The 16,103-nt window shown below is 52.4% G+C and overlaps 8 protein-coding genes across 8 annotated transcripts; 3 read left to right on the forward strand and 5 right to left on the reverse strand.

Moving 5' to 3' along the window:
- Positions 1–59: 59 nt before the first annotated feature.
- On the reverse strand, positions 60–1,982 carry CC77DRAFT_590089 (hypothetical protein). Its single transcript, XM_018532379.1, has one exon. It carries the CDS (start codon positions 1,817–1,819, stop codon positions 104–106), a length of 1,716 nt encoding a protein of 571 aa, XP_018379290.1. The 5' UTR covers positions 1,820–1,982; the 3' UTR covers positions 60–103.
- Positions 1,983–2,020: 38 nt separating this feature from the next.
- On the reverse strand, positions 2,021–3,156 carry CC77DRAFT_976404 (hypothetical protein). The gene is made up of 2 exons (XM_018535942.1): positions 2,651–3,156; positions 2,021–2,595 (listed from the first exon to the last, which is right to left on the reverse strand). Exons 1-2 carry the CDS (start codon positions 2,902–2,904, stop codon positions 2,124–2,126), a joined length of 726 nt encoding a protein of 241 aa, XP_018379291.1. The 5' UTR covers positions 2,905–3,156; the 3' UTR covers positions 2,021–2,123.
- Positions 3,157–3,575: 419 nt separating this feature from the next.
- Positions 3,576–5,609, forward strand: CC77DRAFT_912520 (hypothetical protein; the record flags this gene model as incomplete). Its single annotated transcript, XM_018533650.1, has 1 exon — positions 3,576–5,609. A coding segment is annotated over one exon (2,034 nt), but the record flags the coding sequence as incomplete, so codon positions are not given.
- Positions 5,610–5,771: 162 nt separating this feature from the next.
- Positions 5,772–6,690, reverse strand: CC77DRAFT_1014481 (hypothetical protein; the record flags this gene model as incomplete). Its single annotated transcript, XM_018523902.1, has 3 exons — positions 5,772–5,903; positions 6,093–6,316; positions 6,372–6,690. The coding sequence occupies 3 exons, from the start codon at positions 6,688–6,690 to the stop codon at positions 5,772–5,774; spliced, it is 675 nt and encodes a 224-aa protein (XP_018379293.1).
- Positions 6,691–7,931: 1,241 nt separating this feature from the next.
- Positions 7,932–9,075, reverse strand: CC77DRAFT_590214 (hypothetical protein). The gene has a single exon (XM_018532380.1). The coding sequence runs from the start codon at positions 8,967–8,969 to the stop codon at positions 8,160–8,162; it is 810 nt and encodes a 269-aa protein (XP_018379294.1). The 5' UTR covers positions 8,970–9,075; the 3' UTR covers positions 7,932–8,159.
- Positions 9,063–14,230, forward strand: CC77DRAFT_589926 (P-loop containing nucleoside triphosphate hydrolase protein). Its single transcript, XM_018532377.1, has 3 exons — positions 9,063–9,272; positions 9,326–12,370; positions 12,423–14,230. The coding sequence occupies exons 1-3, from the start codon at positions 9,156–9,158 to the stop codon at positions 14,136–14,138; spliced, it is 4,878 nt and encodes a 1,625-aa protein (XP_018379295.1). The 5' UTR covers positions 9,063–9,155; the 3' UTR covers positions 14,139–14,230.
- A 91-nt stretch (positions 14,231–14,321) lies between these two features.
- On the reverse strand, positions 14,322–14,978 carry CC77DRAFT_949967 (hypothetical protein; the record flags this gene model as incomplete). Its single annotated transcript, XM_018535290.1, has 1 exon — positions 14,322–14,978. One exon carries the CDS (start codon positions 14,976–14,978, stop codon positions 14,322–14,324), a length of 657 nt encoding a protein of 218 aa, XP_018379296.1.
- A 386-nt stretch (positions 14,979–15,364) lies between these two features.
- CC77DRAFT_1067506 (hypothetical protein) lies at positions 15,365–15,842 on the forward strand (the record flags this gene model as incomplete). The annotated part of the gene is made up of 4 exons (XM_018529003.1): positions 15,365–15,448; positions 15,505–15,645; positions 15,695–15,718; positions 15,777–15,842. The coding sequence occupies 4 exons, from the start codon at positions 15,365–15,367 to the stop codon at positions 15,840–15,842; spliced, it is 315 nt and encodes a 104-aa protein (XP_018379297.1).
- Between the last annotated feature and the right edge of the window lie 261 nt (positions 15,843–16,103).

Raw genomic sequence — 16,103 nt, forward strand, 5'->3', positions numbered from 1 at the left:
ATCGAAACAGCCTAAGTGAAACCCGTCGTGCAGCCGGCTGACCCCAAACTACCATGTGCATCTCACTGTGCTGCTCTTCATGTCCGCTAGTTGCTTCCTGACTTCACCATGCCAACTCTTTCTGCGGCCTCTGCACCATGCTTACAGGTACACAGCCCCAGGAGCACACGCTGGCTTTCAATGGAACGAATTCGCCTCCCCGACTCCAAAACTCAATCCACTCGGCGCGTGCCACAATGTACTCCTTGTGACAGGTATGGCACCTGCGGAACAAACCATACCCGTCAGCGGCATTCTCCTCTGCTTGCGAGAGGATGGCTTCCACGACGGGGAGGAAATCCGAATCGAGGAACGCACGGATGGTACCGATGTTCGTAGATCTGAGCCCCCTGTATAAGCTAGCTGTGACGAGGGAGGACATTTTGCTTGTAGACGGAGGGGTGAACCAAGGTGAAGAAGGAACGCCGTATGTACCTTGGTTGGTTTCGACAATGACGGGATATTCTTCTTCGTTGGAACAAGGAAGCCGTGGAGATCCTTTGAGGACGTTGCCGCCCTGGTCATAGTAAGACACTAGTGTCCTGGCAATGTACCGTGGTGCGTGGGCTAGCACTTGGCTATCGTTCATAACATCCAAGGGCAAAGAGGGATGGTGCGGATAGAAACCAACGTCTTGTTCAACATTGCATTCCCAGGTGTCATCTCCGCCACCGAAAGAGTTTGTCCAAGACTCGAAATAGCGGATCCGCCAGACTGCTTGGTCGCGGTCTTTGCAAGTCGCCAGAGTTTGGTACAAGTGCGCAAGTTGACTGCTTGCGTCTTCCCGCACCTCATCGAGTGGCAGCGAGTCGGTGTGATGAAGAGACGCTTGCTCTTGCTTCTGGTAGTCGGCGACTGAGAATCTATGAGAAGACATGGGCTGAAGTAGATCTTTTCCCATGAAAGTGAGGCGGGTCATGTTCCCATGTGGAGAGAGAAGGGAGATGACGTCAAAGGGGAGGTACTTTAGCTTGTTGAGAGACACGTCCAAGGTTTCGAGTTTGGTTAAACGGCTGATTTGTTGCGGAAGCTCTTCAATCTCATTCTGACGCAGGTAGAGACCAGTGAGATCTGCAAGGTCGAACAGAGATGGAACCAGTCGACAGAGCTTGTTCTTACTGAGGTGGATCTGGAGTTTGGGGAGGAGAGATCGGTACTGCCCCGCCGTGGGGAGCTCAGTGTCGTGGACGGGCGGGTCGCTGATGACGGTTTTGAGGTTGCCGATGTGCCTAATGTCGCTGTCCTCGAGGCCCTGGCCATCAAAGTCATAGGATTCCTGGTTCCGCGCAATGCCATGGTCCATCTGCTGGACGAAGGCTTGCTCTGCTGTTGGAGCACTGGTGCTGCCCATGTTCATGTCTTCATCATCAGAGGCATTTGGGTTGGGGGCGCGCTTGAGCGGCATCTTGCTCCTCATGTTGTAAGGCGATATGTACTGGGGCGGAGGTAGTTCTTCGGAGCTGTTGGTGGCATCGCTGAGCATGTAGATGCCAGAGTCGAAATTGCGCTCGAATTTCGTCTTCTTCACCTCTGGGGTCGTGTGGGCAGACTCGCGACTGTCCCACCACGCGCCCTTGCGTTTGTTCTTGTGGATACGAGGGGATTCGTAGTTGGTCACATCGACGGATTCGCGAGAGTCATCGCTGGAAAAGACGGGGGGCGGCGAGCTCGACTTGGTGGTGAAGGCAGTATATTTGCGCTCAAAGAAGGGGTTGGGCGGGAGGTCCATGGTGGTGCACGCGAGCGGTGGTGACGACGGGGGCGCCTCGTCGAAATCCATGGCAGAGAAGATTTCTGGAGAGACAATCGAGCAGAGAAGGCAGGCGGACGGTTGATTATATGGCGTGTCGAACTTGCAGTCGCGCCAGAAAGAAATGAGGCGATGGCTGGGAGCTGTGGGGAGAAAGATGCGGCGACGCGTTCCTTGGGCCTCGGACGCGCCCCCACCCGGCGAACCAGGGTCTCACTGCCGTCATCACCCACGCACAGACAGCGTTCCCACGTGCACAGTCGGATGCTCAGGTACCGTCGCATCAAGCATATCAAGTTCATCGTGTCTACCACTCTATCAGCCAACATCATCTCTACAGCCCCGCCATACGTCTGAGGGCTACATTGGAAACCAGCCGCCCCTCCATGCCAATGTCCTTGCCCTCTAACCTTTCGCCCCGGGACATGGCCAGCTCTGTCATGACGGCTCCCATCTCCTTCGTTGGCGTCATCATGGCCTTGTAGACTAGATTCATTGGCGCTATCATCGCCTTCTTCCACGCAGCCTGCGGCGGTATGAACGGATGGATCGCCGTATGCTTTGTCCAGTCCACCCCCCCTGGCCTGACGTTGTACACCCTGAACATGGGCTTCGATTTGCCCAAGTCGAGAAGCTCCGACTCGACCTGTCCTTTGACTCGTCCGTATAGCGGTGTGAAGGTGCCTGGCGCTTGCGTAGCGCCCTCGCCCGAGACATGGACAAACGTAAAGGGTGAGTCTGGGTGCATGGTAGAGAAGGCGCGCGCAGCAGCCATGGCATAGTCGTGCGTTATCTCGACATATTGCCTGAGCAAGCATGTTAGCATAAGGCCTCTATAGCAGTTTATAGAAAACAGCTCACTCCTTGCTGACAGCATTCTGTGACTCGCCCAAGGCCCACACGCAACCCTGTGCATCCTTCAGATCTTCCAGTAAGACTTGGTCGTAGTTGTTGAAGTCTGTATGAATGATGACTTTCGCCTTGGCATGTCCATCGGCCATCTTGACAGGCCGTCTGCTCAGGATCGAGATACGACTAATGCTCTCCTGTGCAAGCATATTGTCGAGGACCGACGTGCCGACCAGCCCTGTCGCTCCAGTGAGTATGAGATGCATGGCAACTGCGCTTCTTCGTTTGATGTGCTGTTTAGCTGTCTAATCGTGGTTCCAGAGTCGTCTGTTGTATATGCCTGCGTGCTCAAGCGTAAGCGCTACCATCATGGTCAGTTGTGATTAACGGGCGTAATGTCCCCCAATAGCAACGGCGTTAACTCCGTGCAAGATTGACATCTGCGCCACATTTTGCACGAACGCTGTCTGTATGCGATCAGTAGACTTGACCGGGCAGCTCTGCGGTGTTAACACAGCTCCGGCGGTCGTCCGGCCCGTCACGCTGGAAGGCCAACGCGCTTCCAAGGTTGACTAAGCTGGCGGCTTCCAAGCTTCACGAAGAGGGCGCCCAAGAACTCCCTCCATTGGAACCCAAACATGCCTTCCTATCGACATGGGAATTATACAGTTCACAATCGCTTTTGCAGAGACGCGTAATGACAGGCTATCAGGCTTCCGCAGCCCCCTGGCGATCAGCCGTGGCGAGCGGGCGGGATTTCGCTTTGCCCGGCTGCGAGAAAAGCGACCAGGTCCAAAGCAGGATGACTGTCTACCCACAGCCTCTGCCGCCCTAGGTAACTGTCCTTGCGCTCTCTCCACCCACGTTTTTCTCTGTCACTTCATTCCTTCGAGTCGCTCTTTTGCTGCTTTTCCTTCGTCTTCGCGCAATCATGGCTGCCGCAGCCACGGCTGCCGCGGATCCTCGTATCGTGAGACTGATTCTACATTTTCTGTCCGACATGAAGTACAAGGACCGTAGACAGCAGGGACCCGACCAGCCGGTTGAACTTCTCGAGTTTCGGCCCACGTTGGTACCCTCAATCATGGTCAACAAAATCTGGGCAAACGAGGGTACGTCTATCCTGTGGAGACGCTACCCGCACCTTCCGGCTCTGCAGGACATGACCTTCGACCGAAGACAATGGTATGCGAACAAAGTCGAGAGGCTGTTCGTATTGGGACCTACAGACGGTGGCGGAGATCTTGCATACCTCGAAGGCTTATATTGGCCAAAAATCGAGATACTGGAGCTGGAAATAGACTGGGCGACGCATTCAAAAGCAATCAACACTATGCTGCACACAGGCCTTACACAACTGGAATTCCTTGGATCGCAATCTGGTAATTCGCATTACGTCGCTGGCACTGTTCTTTCAGCCTTTTCCGCATGTACCAATCTCTCTAGCATTACCTTTGGTCCAGATGTCTTCTGTCCTGAAGATCCTGTGTCTTATCAAAACCTGGTAGATGTGATCGACTCCGTGCCCAGCATCACGAACGTGCGATTGATGAACGCTAGCCTTTCCGGCAAGGATATGCTGTTCAGACATTTAAGTAACCGACCAGGCCTGGAAACTCTACACATCGACCTCGACCCTGGCCTGCAACTATTGCCATACTTATCGGGTCCCGTTGCGCTTGTTTCCCCTTTCTCTTCGCTCAGGCAGCTCCACCTCAAGTGCTATCCTGAGTTGGCCGTTGCACTTCTTCCTCACCTCCCACTTGTAGAACAAGTACAACTAGACATTGCTAGAATACCAGAGCGAGCACAGCAGGATTGGGATTTGAATGTTCTTGATCTCATACTAGCTCAGATGGCGCAATGCGGTGAACTTCGATCAATGCGAGTCAACGTTGGCGCACTCGCGCAGAACTTTCCATCGGCCGTATCACATCCACTCCTTCACGGTGAGGCTTTGGTGAACCTTGCCAATGGCTGTCCCAAATTGGAACATGTCGACCTTCTTGCCTCGGAACCTAGTGCAATAGATGGGTCTTTGATTTCGAGCCTCCACTTCGAAGCATTTTGTAGGAAGTTGCCGCAACTTTTGAGCCTCAGCATGAAGCTTCATCCACAAAGTGCAATCGATCTGGAATCTACCGCGCTACCGAGCCTCGGTAAATACTGTCCCCTGCTTGAAACCTTGCGCATGAAAGTTGCACTCCATCTTCCGGATCTACAGACACTACGGGGTCTTCCGCATCCGAAAGCCTTCGAAACCGCGCTTGACGATTATTCTCAAATTGAAGATGCACTTCAAGCGCCTTCCATAACACTTGATGGTCACGAAAGAAGCGCTTCTGTGGATCAAAAGGATCTCTCCGGTAATGGAGCTTCGAATAGTCCGCTCTTCCAGTTCTTGACGCACGTCGCCTTCGCACGTCCTCAGTCAATCCTATCGATCGTTAGTGATGCGTACACCGTTTCATCAAATTCCCAATGTAGCTCTGTGGTCGATCCACTCGTTGAAGAAGAGCTCGTCCGGTTATGGGCACAACCACTTGCAGCGCACTTTCCTCGTCTGGAGATATTGGAAGCATGGAGTGACTGGACAGGACAGGACAACGAGTCACTGAGCTATTTTCTACCACACGAGGAGCTACTGGCGAATGTTTGGGATTTTCTGAGTGGAATTGAGCAAGACCTTTGGGAGACCGGAGAAGATGCAGAAGAGGAGGTAAACAACGAACCGGATTGGACTGAATACCGCAAGGAGCGTTTCAGTATGGACAGTTATATCAGTGGCGATTGGGAGTTGGCCAGTCTCGTAAACGAATTTCCGGTAGAAGAGGACTTCGATGACAGCGCTTATCCGACGGCATACGCCGAAGAGCCAGAGGGAATGATTACGCCCGGAAGGAATCTAGACGATGATGAGGAAGCCTACTTTGGTCGTACAAACACGAAGTACATTACTGTTTCTGGCCCGTGAGCATTTGTCAATACATCATATGCCGCAAAAAATGGAGCAAATATATATTCTGGGCGCAGAACAACATGTTTTTTTACGCACAAGAGTATGGCTGCCATTCTAGCACTTAACCAATATCGTTAGAGTACACAACTACACAGCAAACTTACGATCCCATTCTCAAGACATGGCTTCACGCAGCATAAGGAACACGTTTTGGGGCCAGCACACACGACTTGTAATAGGTTCGATAAAAGTTCCATTTGTCTCAAAACCTCTACCCTTTTGCTGTTCTCCAATGTATTGCATATGCTATACCGAACGGCTTCCCTTATTACACTGCCATTCAATGAAATAAGAAATATACATCCCATTGCTTTCCGAAGTCTGTGGCACTCATGACCTCCCAAACAATTACTATTTAAAGATCTGTCATTCACCTATGAAGATAGACCAATGAGAGTATAGCCCTCATTTAGGTACATCAAAGGATCTACTTACAGCTTCAGTCCCCGGCGAAAATGCTACTACAGGCGGTGGGGGTGTCTTGGGTAGCTGACGGGGAGCGGAGGCTGGCTCTGGTAACGGCCGTTGCGTGTAGCTGGGATTTAGGACCTGGAAAGGCGTACCGGGGTATAGATATCGATCAGGAGCACTAGGCCCGATATTTACTGGCGAGGGAAATGGTGGGGAACTTCGAGGCGAAAGAGTGACATCAGGTGCTGCTTTATCCAAGTCAGTATGCATTAGACAGTTTAATGTGGAATTGTTGGCCCTGACCTTGTGAACAGCCTGAGTCTGGATACTGGCCTTGACCTTGACTTGGCTGAAAGCCCTGCTGCTGATGGCCTTGATCGCGCTGCTGCCGGCCGCGACCCTGATCTTGTAGATAGCCTTGCTGCTGATGATCTTGACCTCGACCTGAGGGTATGTCTTGCTGCCGCTGACCGCGATCTTCTTGCTGCTGACCGCGACCGCGACCGCGAACTTGTTGTGTTGCCTCACGTTCTGCTGCGCGACGAGCGATACGCTCTTCGTGGGCACGTTGGTTGGCTCTACCCGACTCACTGTTTTGGTGGCGTTGCCTAGGGCCAGGCATTGTAAGTCGGGTGGTCGATATAGTAAAGATTGAGTAATTGAGCGGTCGAGCGTATAAGTGTAAGAAGTAAGCGAGTAGTAATCACAGCTAAGAAGGAAGAGTCTTCGATGAGCGTGGGGTAAGTGAGTGCGTGGTAGTCGTTTGCTTTGATATGGTCTAAGCGTCTGCATGTTATTAGTACAACAGTAACTGGGGCCCACTCGGTGACTAACCTTGCCATTGACAATGGTGCTACTGTTGTGACATGTCTACTTAGAAGTGACAGACAAGCTCACGACACGGGTGCAGTTCGACATAGTAGGGAATGATGGTTAGTGGTTCTGCAGACTGTTAGCTGACAGACGACTCATGACATTGCGGAAGGGTACTCAACCGACTCGAACGTGCAAGGAAGTTTAATGACCCAACTCTAAAATCTAAAAGATCAAGTGCCATCCATTCAAGAGCTGTCATGGCCATCAAACGAACCCCGAGTAGTTAAGAGAACTGACTACTATCGCCAACAGTAAGTCAGGAGATGACGGACAAGTCACCATTTCTCGGAAACGCCCTCAAACGACTCGACAAGCAAGAAAGTTCAATGGAGCAGCTCTAGGATCTTCCAGAGACCAATTGCCATCGTCATCGCTAAGTCAAGAGCCCACTCAGTCAAAGGAACAACCAACTGCCTGGATGCGAGATTCGCGATAGGGCGGCCCATGCCAACCACCGCCCAACTCCCACCGTCACAGTCAAGTCAAGAGCCCACTCAATCAAAAGACTGTCCAGTCAAGAGCCCACTCGATCAGAAGATCGTCAAGTCAGTATGTCATGTAGCAGCGCGTTCGCTGCTACTGTCGTCGATGTCGACATCGATGCTCTCGGAGCAGGGCATTGTCAAGGCAGGCAGTCGTTGTGCCATGGACGGGAAGGGGAGCCGGCCAAACTTTCGATCTGTCAAACGTCAGCGTCAGCGTCGAGCGCCTCTTCTCTCTTCCACTGTCACCACCGGTCAGACGCAACACTATCTGTAGTTGTAGAATGTCGTTCGTGTGTTCTAACGCAGTTGCTTCGCGTCTTTGCTTTCCTTTTGTGTTGGACAACATGTCCTTCTGCTGGCGGGTCATGGAGGAATCCGTTTGATGGGCTGAAGCACATTGGCAGGCGAGCCGAAACGACAGAGGAACCGTGTGTAAGCATACAAGAGTCACTGGAAAAGACCAGCTGCTGAGAGTACCCTCCTGAAGAAGCAAGAAGCACACGTGCTGGACAAATCCATCCTTGGACGCACTCCGGAGCTAGTTGAGCGTCACCCAGCTACCAAGAACAGATATCACTATCCAAAGGATAAGTAGAATCCTCATTCCTTCAGTCCGTAGAACAAAGACGTTTGTGCTTCTATGTTAGACCCTGTAACGCTACCTGGGTAGTCGTTGGTTGTGTAATTCGCTACCGACGATACTCCGGGGTATGCCATGTGTTATGGGTAGTCACTCGCAATATATAGGGCGAAGAAGGGTCTTGTTCGTTACTATGGAGTACGAAAAGTGCAAGCGCCGACTCGAATGGTGCGCCAAGAGCAAACATGAACTAAACACGCTTCTGTTAGGTTTCTTCATAATGCTTCTAGACGTCTGTGGTAGAAGAAAGCCATGTCGGCCCGTCTGATCCCAGCTCATTGGATGATCGCCTTCGCGCTTCGCACAGAAGCTTGGAATCGATGACGCGACGGGAATTAGGCCTGCGAGGCGCAGCGATGCAGGGGTGTGCACGCGAGGCTTGTCATTTTCTTCGGCATCGCGATCTCTAGGACACCGAAGACGCATTCGATGATGACTAGGACTCGGCGACTGGGCGTTGTCTGGGCAAATCAGGTCGTTGCCGAGGCATGTTCGCGTAGGCCTGTAGAAGCGAAGCGGACAGCGCTTCGAGTCAGGCCAGGATCTATGTCGACGCGAAATCGTGGTCGTGACCATGACGGACGTCGAAATAAAGGTGAGATCTGGCGCTTTCCGTGACAGGCGTTGCCCCAGCTCTTTGGAGCAGAGTGAGGTAAGCCGGGCCGTTGGCAGGGAGTTTAGGGCTTTTGAACGCCATGCTGTGTCATTCGTTCCCCTATGCCCCACCGGCACAACATCAATCCGCCATGCGCCTCGCCAGCGCCCGATGTGGACCATGGCGTGAGGGAATGGACAGGGGATGCGGTAGTCGAAGACGTCCGACAAGACATCGTCTGCTCGGCGTCGTGCCGTATACGCTGGGTACGGATGGAGGACATTGATGAGGTATTTGCCATCCATGGTTCGCTACCTAGGTACTAACCAATACCCTCTTTTTACCTGTCTACATCGCTCTTTTGTCTTTTTCTGGTTGCCTTTATCCTCCCAAAGTAGTTACACTCAGGACATACGACTTGGACGCCACGTGAACGACTCGATCCTAGACTTGCACCCTCAGCGCGCCCACCGCGGGCAACGGCCGCGACCATGGCAGGCGCAATCGTGAGCCAGACATGGATCCTCACCAAGAAGACGCTGCTCGTTGTCTTCGTTCGCCACTGGTTCTTCACGAGCGTGCGCGCTTTCTGGGCTCCCATCATATTTGTACGTTCACCTACATGTCAACGGCGGGGCCATGGCTGACCAGGCGTGTGCAGATGTTCTTCATTACCTACGCAAAGAACTTCTTCGTCCCACCCTCCGAGTACGGCATCGGCACCCCGTCCCTCATACGCTCCTTCCCCAACGCGCTCAGTGCTGCCACGGGCGGTCGCGACAAAGTCGTCTTCGTCGACAACGGATACACAGGTGGCGATATCGAACAGGTCATTGCACAACTCTCGACTCAGGTCCGTGATGCCGGCCTACAACCCATCACAATCCAGCAAGACGTACAACTCCTCTCCACGTGCGAGAGCTCTTTGCGCGGTGCCAGTACGTGTTATGGTGCAGTGTCCTTCCATTCCAGTCCGAGCCAAGGCCAAGGCCAGAGCTGGAACTACACCATCAGATCGGACGGAGCACTGGGAGAGGAGATCTACGTGGACCAGGACGACAACGACGTTCAGATCTATATTTTGCCCTTCCAACGCGCCATCGACCAGGCCATCGCCGCCGTTGACGGCTCGGCGACTGTTCCCGACATTGATGAGTATCCATACACAGAGCGTACGCAGCAGGAATATGACGATCGCATCAGGACGCTGTACATGGGTGCGCTCATCAACATCATGGGCGTCGCTCTGTACATTGGTGTATGCGGTGTGACTTACCAACTAACGGGCCAAATGGCAGAAGAAAGAGAACGTGGCATGTCACAGCTGGTAGAAGCAATGTCTCCCGCCAAAAAAGCATGGCATACGCAGTTTGCCCGCCTTTTGTCAATGCACATTGCATTTGATATCATTTACTTTCCAGGCTGGGTCATCATGGGAGCTATTGTGTGGGCATTGGCTTTCAAAACATCCAATGCTGCCATATTGGTAATCTTCCATATTCTCGCTGGCCTGTCCTTGACCAGTTTCTCCATCTTCGGAGCCGCCTTTTTCCGCAAAGCCCAACTATCTGGTATCACCATTGTCATTGTCCCCATCCTGCTGGCCATTATCGCGCAAGTCGCTGGACCCTTCAGCACGGGTGCTGTATATGTCCTGAGCTTGCTGTTTCCATCCATCAACTACGTCTTCTTCATTATTTGCGTTGCCCGCTTTGAGAGACAGCTTATTGGTATGAACCTTGTAGGAGCCGCACCGGATTATGAAGATCATATTTGGACCACCCCCGGCATCGTGTTTTGCATCTTCGCCATCATCCAAACTAGCGTATACCCCTTCTTAGGAGCTCTTGTCGAGCGCTGGCTGTATGGTACCGTGTCGGCGGACAGGAAGACTACGACTTCCTCGCCGGATCACAACATTATTCTGACAAACTTTTCAAAGCATTGGACTCCAAGTTGGTTCCGCAGAAATGTTCTCACCAAGTTCGGAGTAAAGGCTCCAGAGACAGTCATCGCCGTGGATAATTTTAGCATGAAAGCGCGTAAAGGTCAGATCATGGTCCTACTGGGCGCCAACGGTAGTGGAAAGTCTACCACCCTGGATGCCATCGCTGGTCTCAACTCGATCACCAGTGGAGCCATTGAGATTGATGGTACTGGAGGTCTTGGACTGTGCCCGCAAAAGAATGTCATGTGGGATGAGTTAAATGTCTACGAGCATGTCCGCATCTTCAATCAGCTCAAGTCGACTGGAACTTATGACACAAAAGAGACCATTGAAGACCTTATCCGCGCTTGTGATTTGGGACACAAAATCAAGGCGCAGTCGAGCACGCTCTCTGGTGGCCAGAAACGGAAGCTTCAGCTTGCTATGATGTTCACTGGAGGGTCAAAGGTCTGCTGTGTTGATGAGGTTTCGTCTGGTTTGGATCCACTTTCACGAAGGAAGATCTGGGAAATTCTACTTGCTGAGCGTGGCGACCGCACCTTTCTGCTTACCACGCATTTCCTTGACGAGGCAGATGTTCTCGCTGACTACGTTGCCATTCTCTCTCGTGGTGTACTCAAAACCAAGGGTACTTCGGTCCAGCTCAAGCATGAAGTGGGTGCCGGATATCACGTCACGTATCCTAAGGACGCTCCGATCAAACCTCCAGTAGACGCCATCAAGAAGCCTGCACCCTCCGAGGGCATGGTTCAGTATCAGTTCGAGAACGCGCTGCCCGCTACCAGATTCGTCGATGTTCTTAGAGATTACGGGGTTAAGAATTACGACATCGTTGGCCCGACACTAGAAGATGTCTTCCTTGCCAACGCTGAGGAGGTAAAGGAATACAACCTCATGGATGCCGATCACGGTGAACAAACTGGAAGAACAGCATCAGACAAAGACCTAGAGGTACCTTCAGACCACAATTCTGATACTGACAAGAGATTGGAGATGGGCAAAGGCCGTGGTACTGGTCTGTTCAAGCAGATGCTCATCCTCGTACAAAAGCGTATGACCATCGTGAAGCGCAACTTCTGGCCATACATCTTTGCTCTGCTCCTCCCAATTGTTGCCGCTGGTTTGGTCACTCTCTTCTTGAAAGATTACGAGGCTGTGGGCTGTGACCCCGGAGCCAGCGCCAATGACCCTACCATCTTCTCACTTTCCAACGTGGACGACATCCCTCTCATTCCCATCGGTCCGAGGAGTACCGTTGGCCCTGCTATTGATACCATAATCCAACGGACAGGCATTCCCGAGGACAGCTTCTACGTCGTGGACACACTTGACCAGTTCAATGACTTCGTCAACACACGGTTCCGCAACATTACACCGGGCGGCTTCTTCTTGAACGAGAATGGTCCGCCAGTCATGGCGTACCTTGCAAATGGCGGTGTCGTCGGCGGCCTCGTCACATTAAATACCCTTGACAACATCCTAACGAACACCACCATCTCAACGCAGTATCAGCAATTCGCTGTGCCGTTCGCTCCTAATATGGGCGACACACTCCAGCTGATTCTGTATTTCGGTCTGGCCATGTGCGTCTACCCTGCGCTGTTTGCCTTATACCCCACACAGGAGCGACTGAGGAACGTGCGAGCGCTGCACTACAGCAACGGTATCCGGGCTGTACCACTGTGGCTGGCGTATACTGCGTTCGACTTCTTGTTCGTGCTTGTGATCTCTGCTGTCACCACAGGTATCTTTGTAGCAGTAAGTTCTTGCTTACGTTTTGTATAAACATTCGCAGCTGACAATACCGTAGGCTTCCGACGCATGGTATGCACCAGGCTACCTTTTCGTGGTCTTCTTCCTCTATGGTCTTTGTGCAACTCTTTTCGCCTACTTGATATCCATCGTCGTTACATCGCAACTGGCAGCCTTTGCCTTTGCTGCTGGTGGCATGGTGTCACTTTATCTCATTTACTTTATCGGTTACATGGCCATTCTGACTTACGCGCCCGCTTACGCCATCGACTCTTATATTGAGTACTTCCACTGGACCGTTTCGCTGATCTCGCCATCAGCAAGCTTGTTAAGGACGCAGTTGCTATCTCTAAACTCCTTTAGCGTATTGTGTGATGGAAACCAAATTCCAAGTTATCCCGGTGCTTTGACTGTGTACGGAGGGCCTATCTTGTACCTCGTCGTGCAAATCATCCTACTCTTCATTGCCCTCGTATGGTGGGATTCGGGATACCGACCAGCGTTCCTTAACCGCGAGAAGAGTCGTCAGCAGCATTCGGAGGAGACGGTGGACACCGTCCCTGCTGCTGTCGCTGCTGAAATCACACGCGCTGAGCAAAGCAAAGACAGTCTGCGCGCACTGCATCTACAGAAGACTTTCGGGTCTAACCATGCTGTCAACGACATCACTTTTGGTATCCCACAAGGTCAGGTCTTTGCCCTCCTTGGCCCTAATGGTGCGGGAAAGTCTTCAACCATTTCACTCATCCGTGGCGACATACACCCTACAACACACATCAACGGCGGTGGTGATGTTCTGATCGAAGACATCTCCATCATCAGCAAGCGTGCAGCGGCACGAGGTCATCTCGGTGTATGTCCGCAATTTGATGCCATGGATTCCATGACGGTAACCGAACATCTCTATTTTTACGCTCGCGCTCGCGGCGTGCCCGATCCCAAAGCCAGTGTCGAGGCAATTCTCCAAGCTACCAGTCTGGGGCGCTTCCACGACCGTCTCGCATCCAAACTCTCAGGTGGCAACAAGAGGAAGCTCAGCTTGGGCATCGCCTTGATGGGCAACCCATCGGTTCTACTGCTGGACGAGCCGTCCTCTGGTATGGATGCAGCTGCCAAAAGAGTCATGTGGCGTACCTTGCTCGGAGTTGCGGCACCTGGTCGCGCCTTGTTGATAACTACTCACTCCATGGAAGAAGCAGACAAACTCGCCACCCGCGTTGGTATCATGAAGCGCAAGATGCTTGCCCTGGGTACTGTCAGTGATCTAGGAGAGCAGTACGGCGACGCTTGGGTCGTACAGCTTGTTCTCAAATCTGCGCCCGAAACCACGGAAGAAGAGATGGAGACTGTTAAGCAATGGGTCCAGAGGAAGATTCCTGGTGTTCAACTTGACAAATGGGGTTCGCGAGGTGGAGGCCACGGACAACTCCGATTCAAAGTTCTCAAAGCCGCCTCTTCCGAATCCACTGCATTGCCCGCACATGCTGAAAATGCGAAAACTGGTAAGATTACCGAAGCAGAGGTTCATCAAGTCAACACCACATCTTCGGCTGCTTCAGCATCCGACCTCGGTGGCATTCCTGGTCTTATCCAGTTGCTGGAGACCAACCGCAATGAGTTGGGTTTGGAGTACTACTCTGTTTCGCCTACCACCCTGGACGAAGTCTTCCTTCGCGTCGTTGGCGAAGAGGAGGAAGAGACGAGTGGGAAGAAGCCAGAGGGTACAAAGCGAAATCAGTGGGGTCGTTTCGTGTGCTGCGGCCTGTGGGGATAGTGTATGAATGGTACAACGGAAAGTAAGAGGTTAGACAACAGAAAGATAATGAAGAGGGGGGTTTGACTGGTTGGATGATGATTTTGTTTGCACAATCTGGCGTTCCAAGATACCACACAGCACTCGGCTTTTGTGTATAGACTGTCTAGCATTCTTACTTTTTTTTTTTTTAAATGAATATCCTCAATCGATTGATTTGCTCATGATGTGATAATCGGCCTTGATGACCTTGTTCCTCGTAACCCTATCGTTTGGACTAGACTCATCCTTGGCGTAGCCCAGGCTCTCGTACATTCTCTTTGCGCGCTTATTCGCGGTGAAGACGGTAAGCATCGTCTTTTTGATTTGGCATGCGTGTGCCGCGTTCTCGATGAATTTGATAAGACGGGGTCCAAGGCCTTGTCCGCGCAGCTGCTCCTCGAGATGGATCTCGTAGATGTAGAGGACCTGGCGGTCTTGGTGCGGGGGATCGTCGTATGTGAACATGAAGGAGGTGAAGCCAAGAATGCCGTCGTCGCTACTGGTGCCCTCCATGCTACCCTGGCCAGCCGTGTCGATAGGGCGGCGACGCACCAGGAGATACATCATCTCGCCGTCGAGCATTTCCTCTCTCTTCTTGCGCGGGTTCCAGCCAACGCTTGATGCTTTGTAGTCGTGTCCCGAAGTCTTGTTGACGAGGCTGAGGCAAGCTTCGAGCTCGTCCTTGGTGAGGTCGAAAGCCGACGGGACAAACTGGAACGACAGCGGACATGGCAGATGCGGCGCGCCGTATGCGCTCAGGTATACGTCTTCTCGCAGCAGAGTCTGTACTGCCTGTACGCGTGCGACGACGTGCGCCATGTCGTGAATCTCGCGTTGTTTGCGACGGATTAACGTGGGTATCGGGCTGACTGCGGATGCGTGGGCTTGGTGGTTGGGCGTCGCGTCTGGTGGGGAAGACGCGACACGGGGTCCATGGCGTGAGTACACTCGACGCCCATTTCTGGAATCAGTGCCGGTAGTCACTCATCCCAGTTGTGTGTCCTTTCGAGCACGTCGTTTCGGGGCGCCGATCCTGCACGCGCATCCTTGGATGACTAGCATCATCATAGCCTAGCTTATTCGTCTCGATACGTCAGCCTGCATCGCTGTAAAGAGCCTCATCCAGTCGACCATCCACTACTTTCGTGTCCACATCCGCATTGTCAGATTCAGCTGATCCGAGTGTTCCACATACAACCGAGGGAATGCTGCGAAGATATGCCACGGTAGCGTCCAAGCCTCCGTCCCGGCTACGAGCACGAGGAAAGAGTCCTGTGGGCCTGGACCACGTACGTTTGTCCAACACATGACTTACACTATGCAACGCCTGCTGATTGTCATATAGTTCATTCAGCGGCAACGCGTGTTGGCATTGTGGAGAGACATAGTCCGCAGTACCTCCAACATACCCGATGTAGGAGCACGGAAGGACATGCGGCAATTCGCAAGATCAGAATTTGAACAACATCGCTCTGTTACCGATCTCGTACGCTTACACTCCTTCGCCTTCGATATCCAAGTTAATCGCGATACAGGGTCACATTCGGTATCTGATTTCGGTACGCCGCTTTCAAAGCACACACAACATGACCTAGTCGCTCACTAACACCTACATAGTATGGAAAGACGCAGTTCCAGACCATGAAAGGGACTCTGATCAACTCTGGAGTACTCACTGAATAGATTTCGTTGTTTCAAAATCGCCCTTCCGCATCTGCCATCATGTCCTGCGCTGAACCTTTTTTCTCATTGGTTGATCCTCCGAGGGGCATCTCACTAGCGTATCACAGGCTAGCATCGGACTTCTCAACACCACCTCACTCTCTCTGCAGATCTGCTAATCATCATTCTCTCAAAGCTGCCCCAAGCTCTACGCTGCCGCACTTCGTGTTTGAGTGCTTGGCACCCGCCCATATCTCCGTTGGTCATTCCCCCGCTTCGCCG

The sequence above is a fragment of the Alternaria alternata genome (assembly GCF_001642055.1).
Source record: "Alternaria alternata strain SRC1lrK2f unplaced genomic scaffold CC77scaffold_37, whole genome shotgun sequence".
NCBI lineage: Eukaryota > Fungi > Ascomycota > Dothideomycetes > Pleosporales > Pleosporaceae > Alternaria > Alternaria alternata.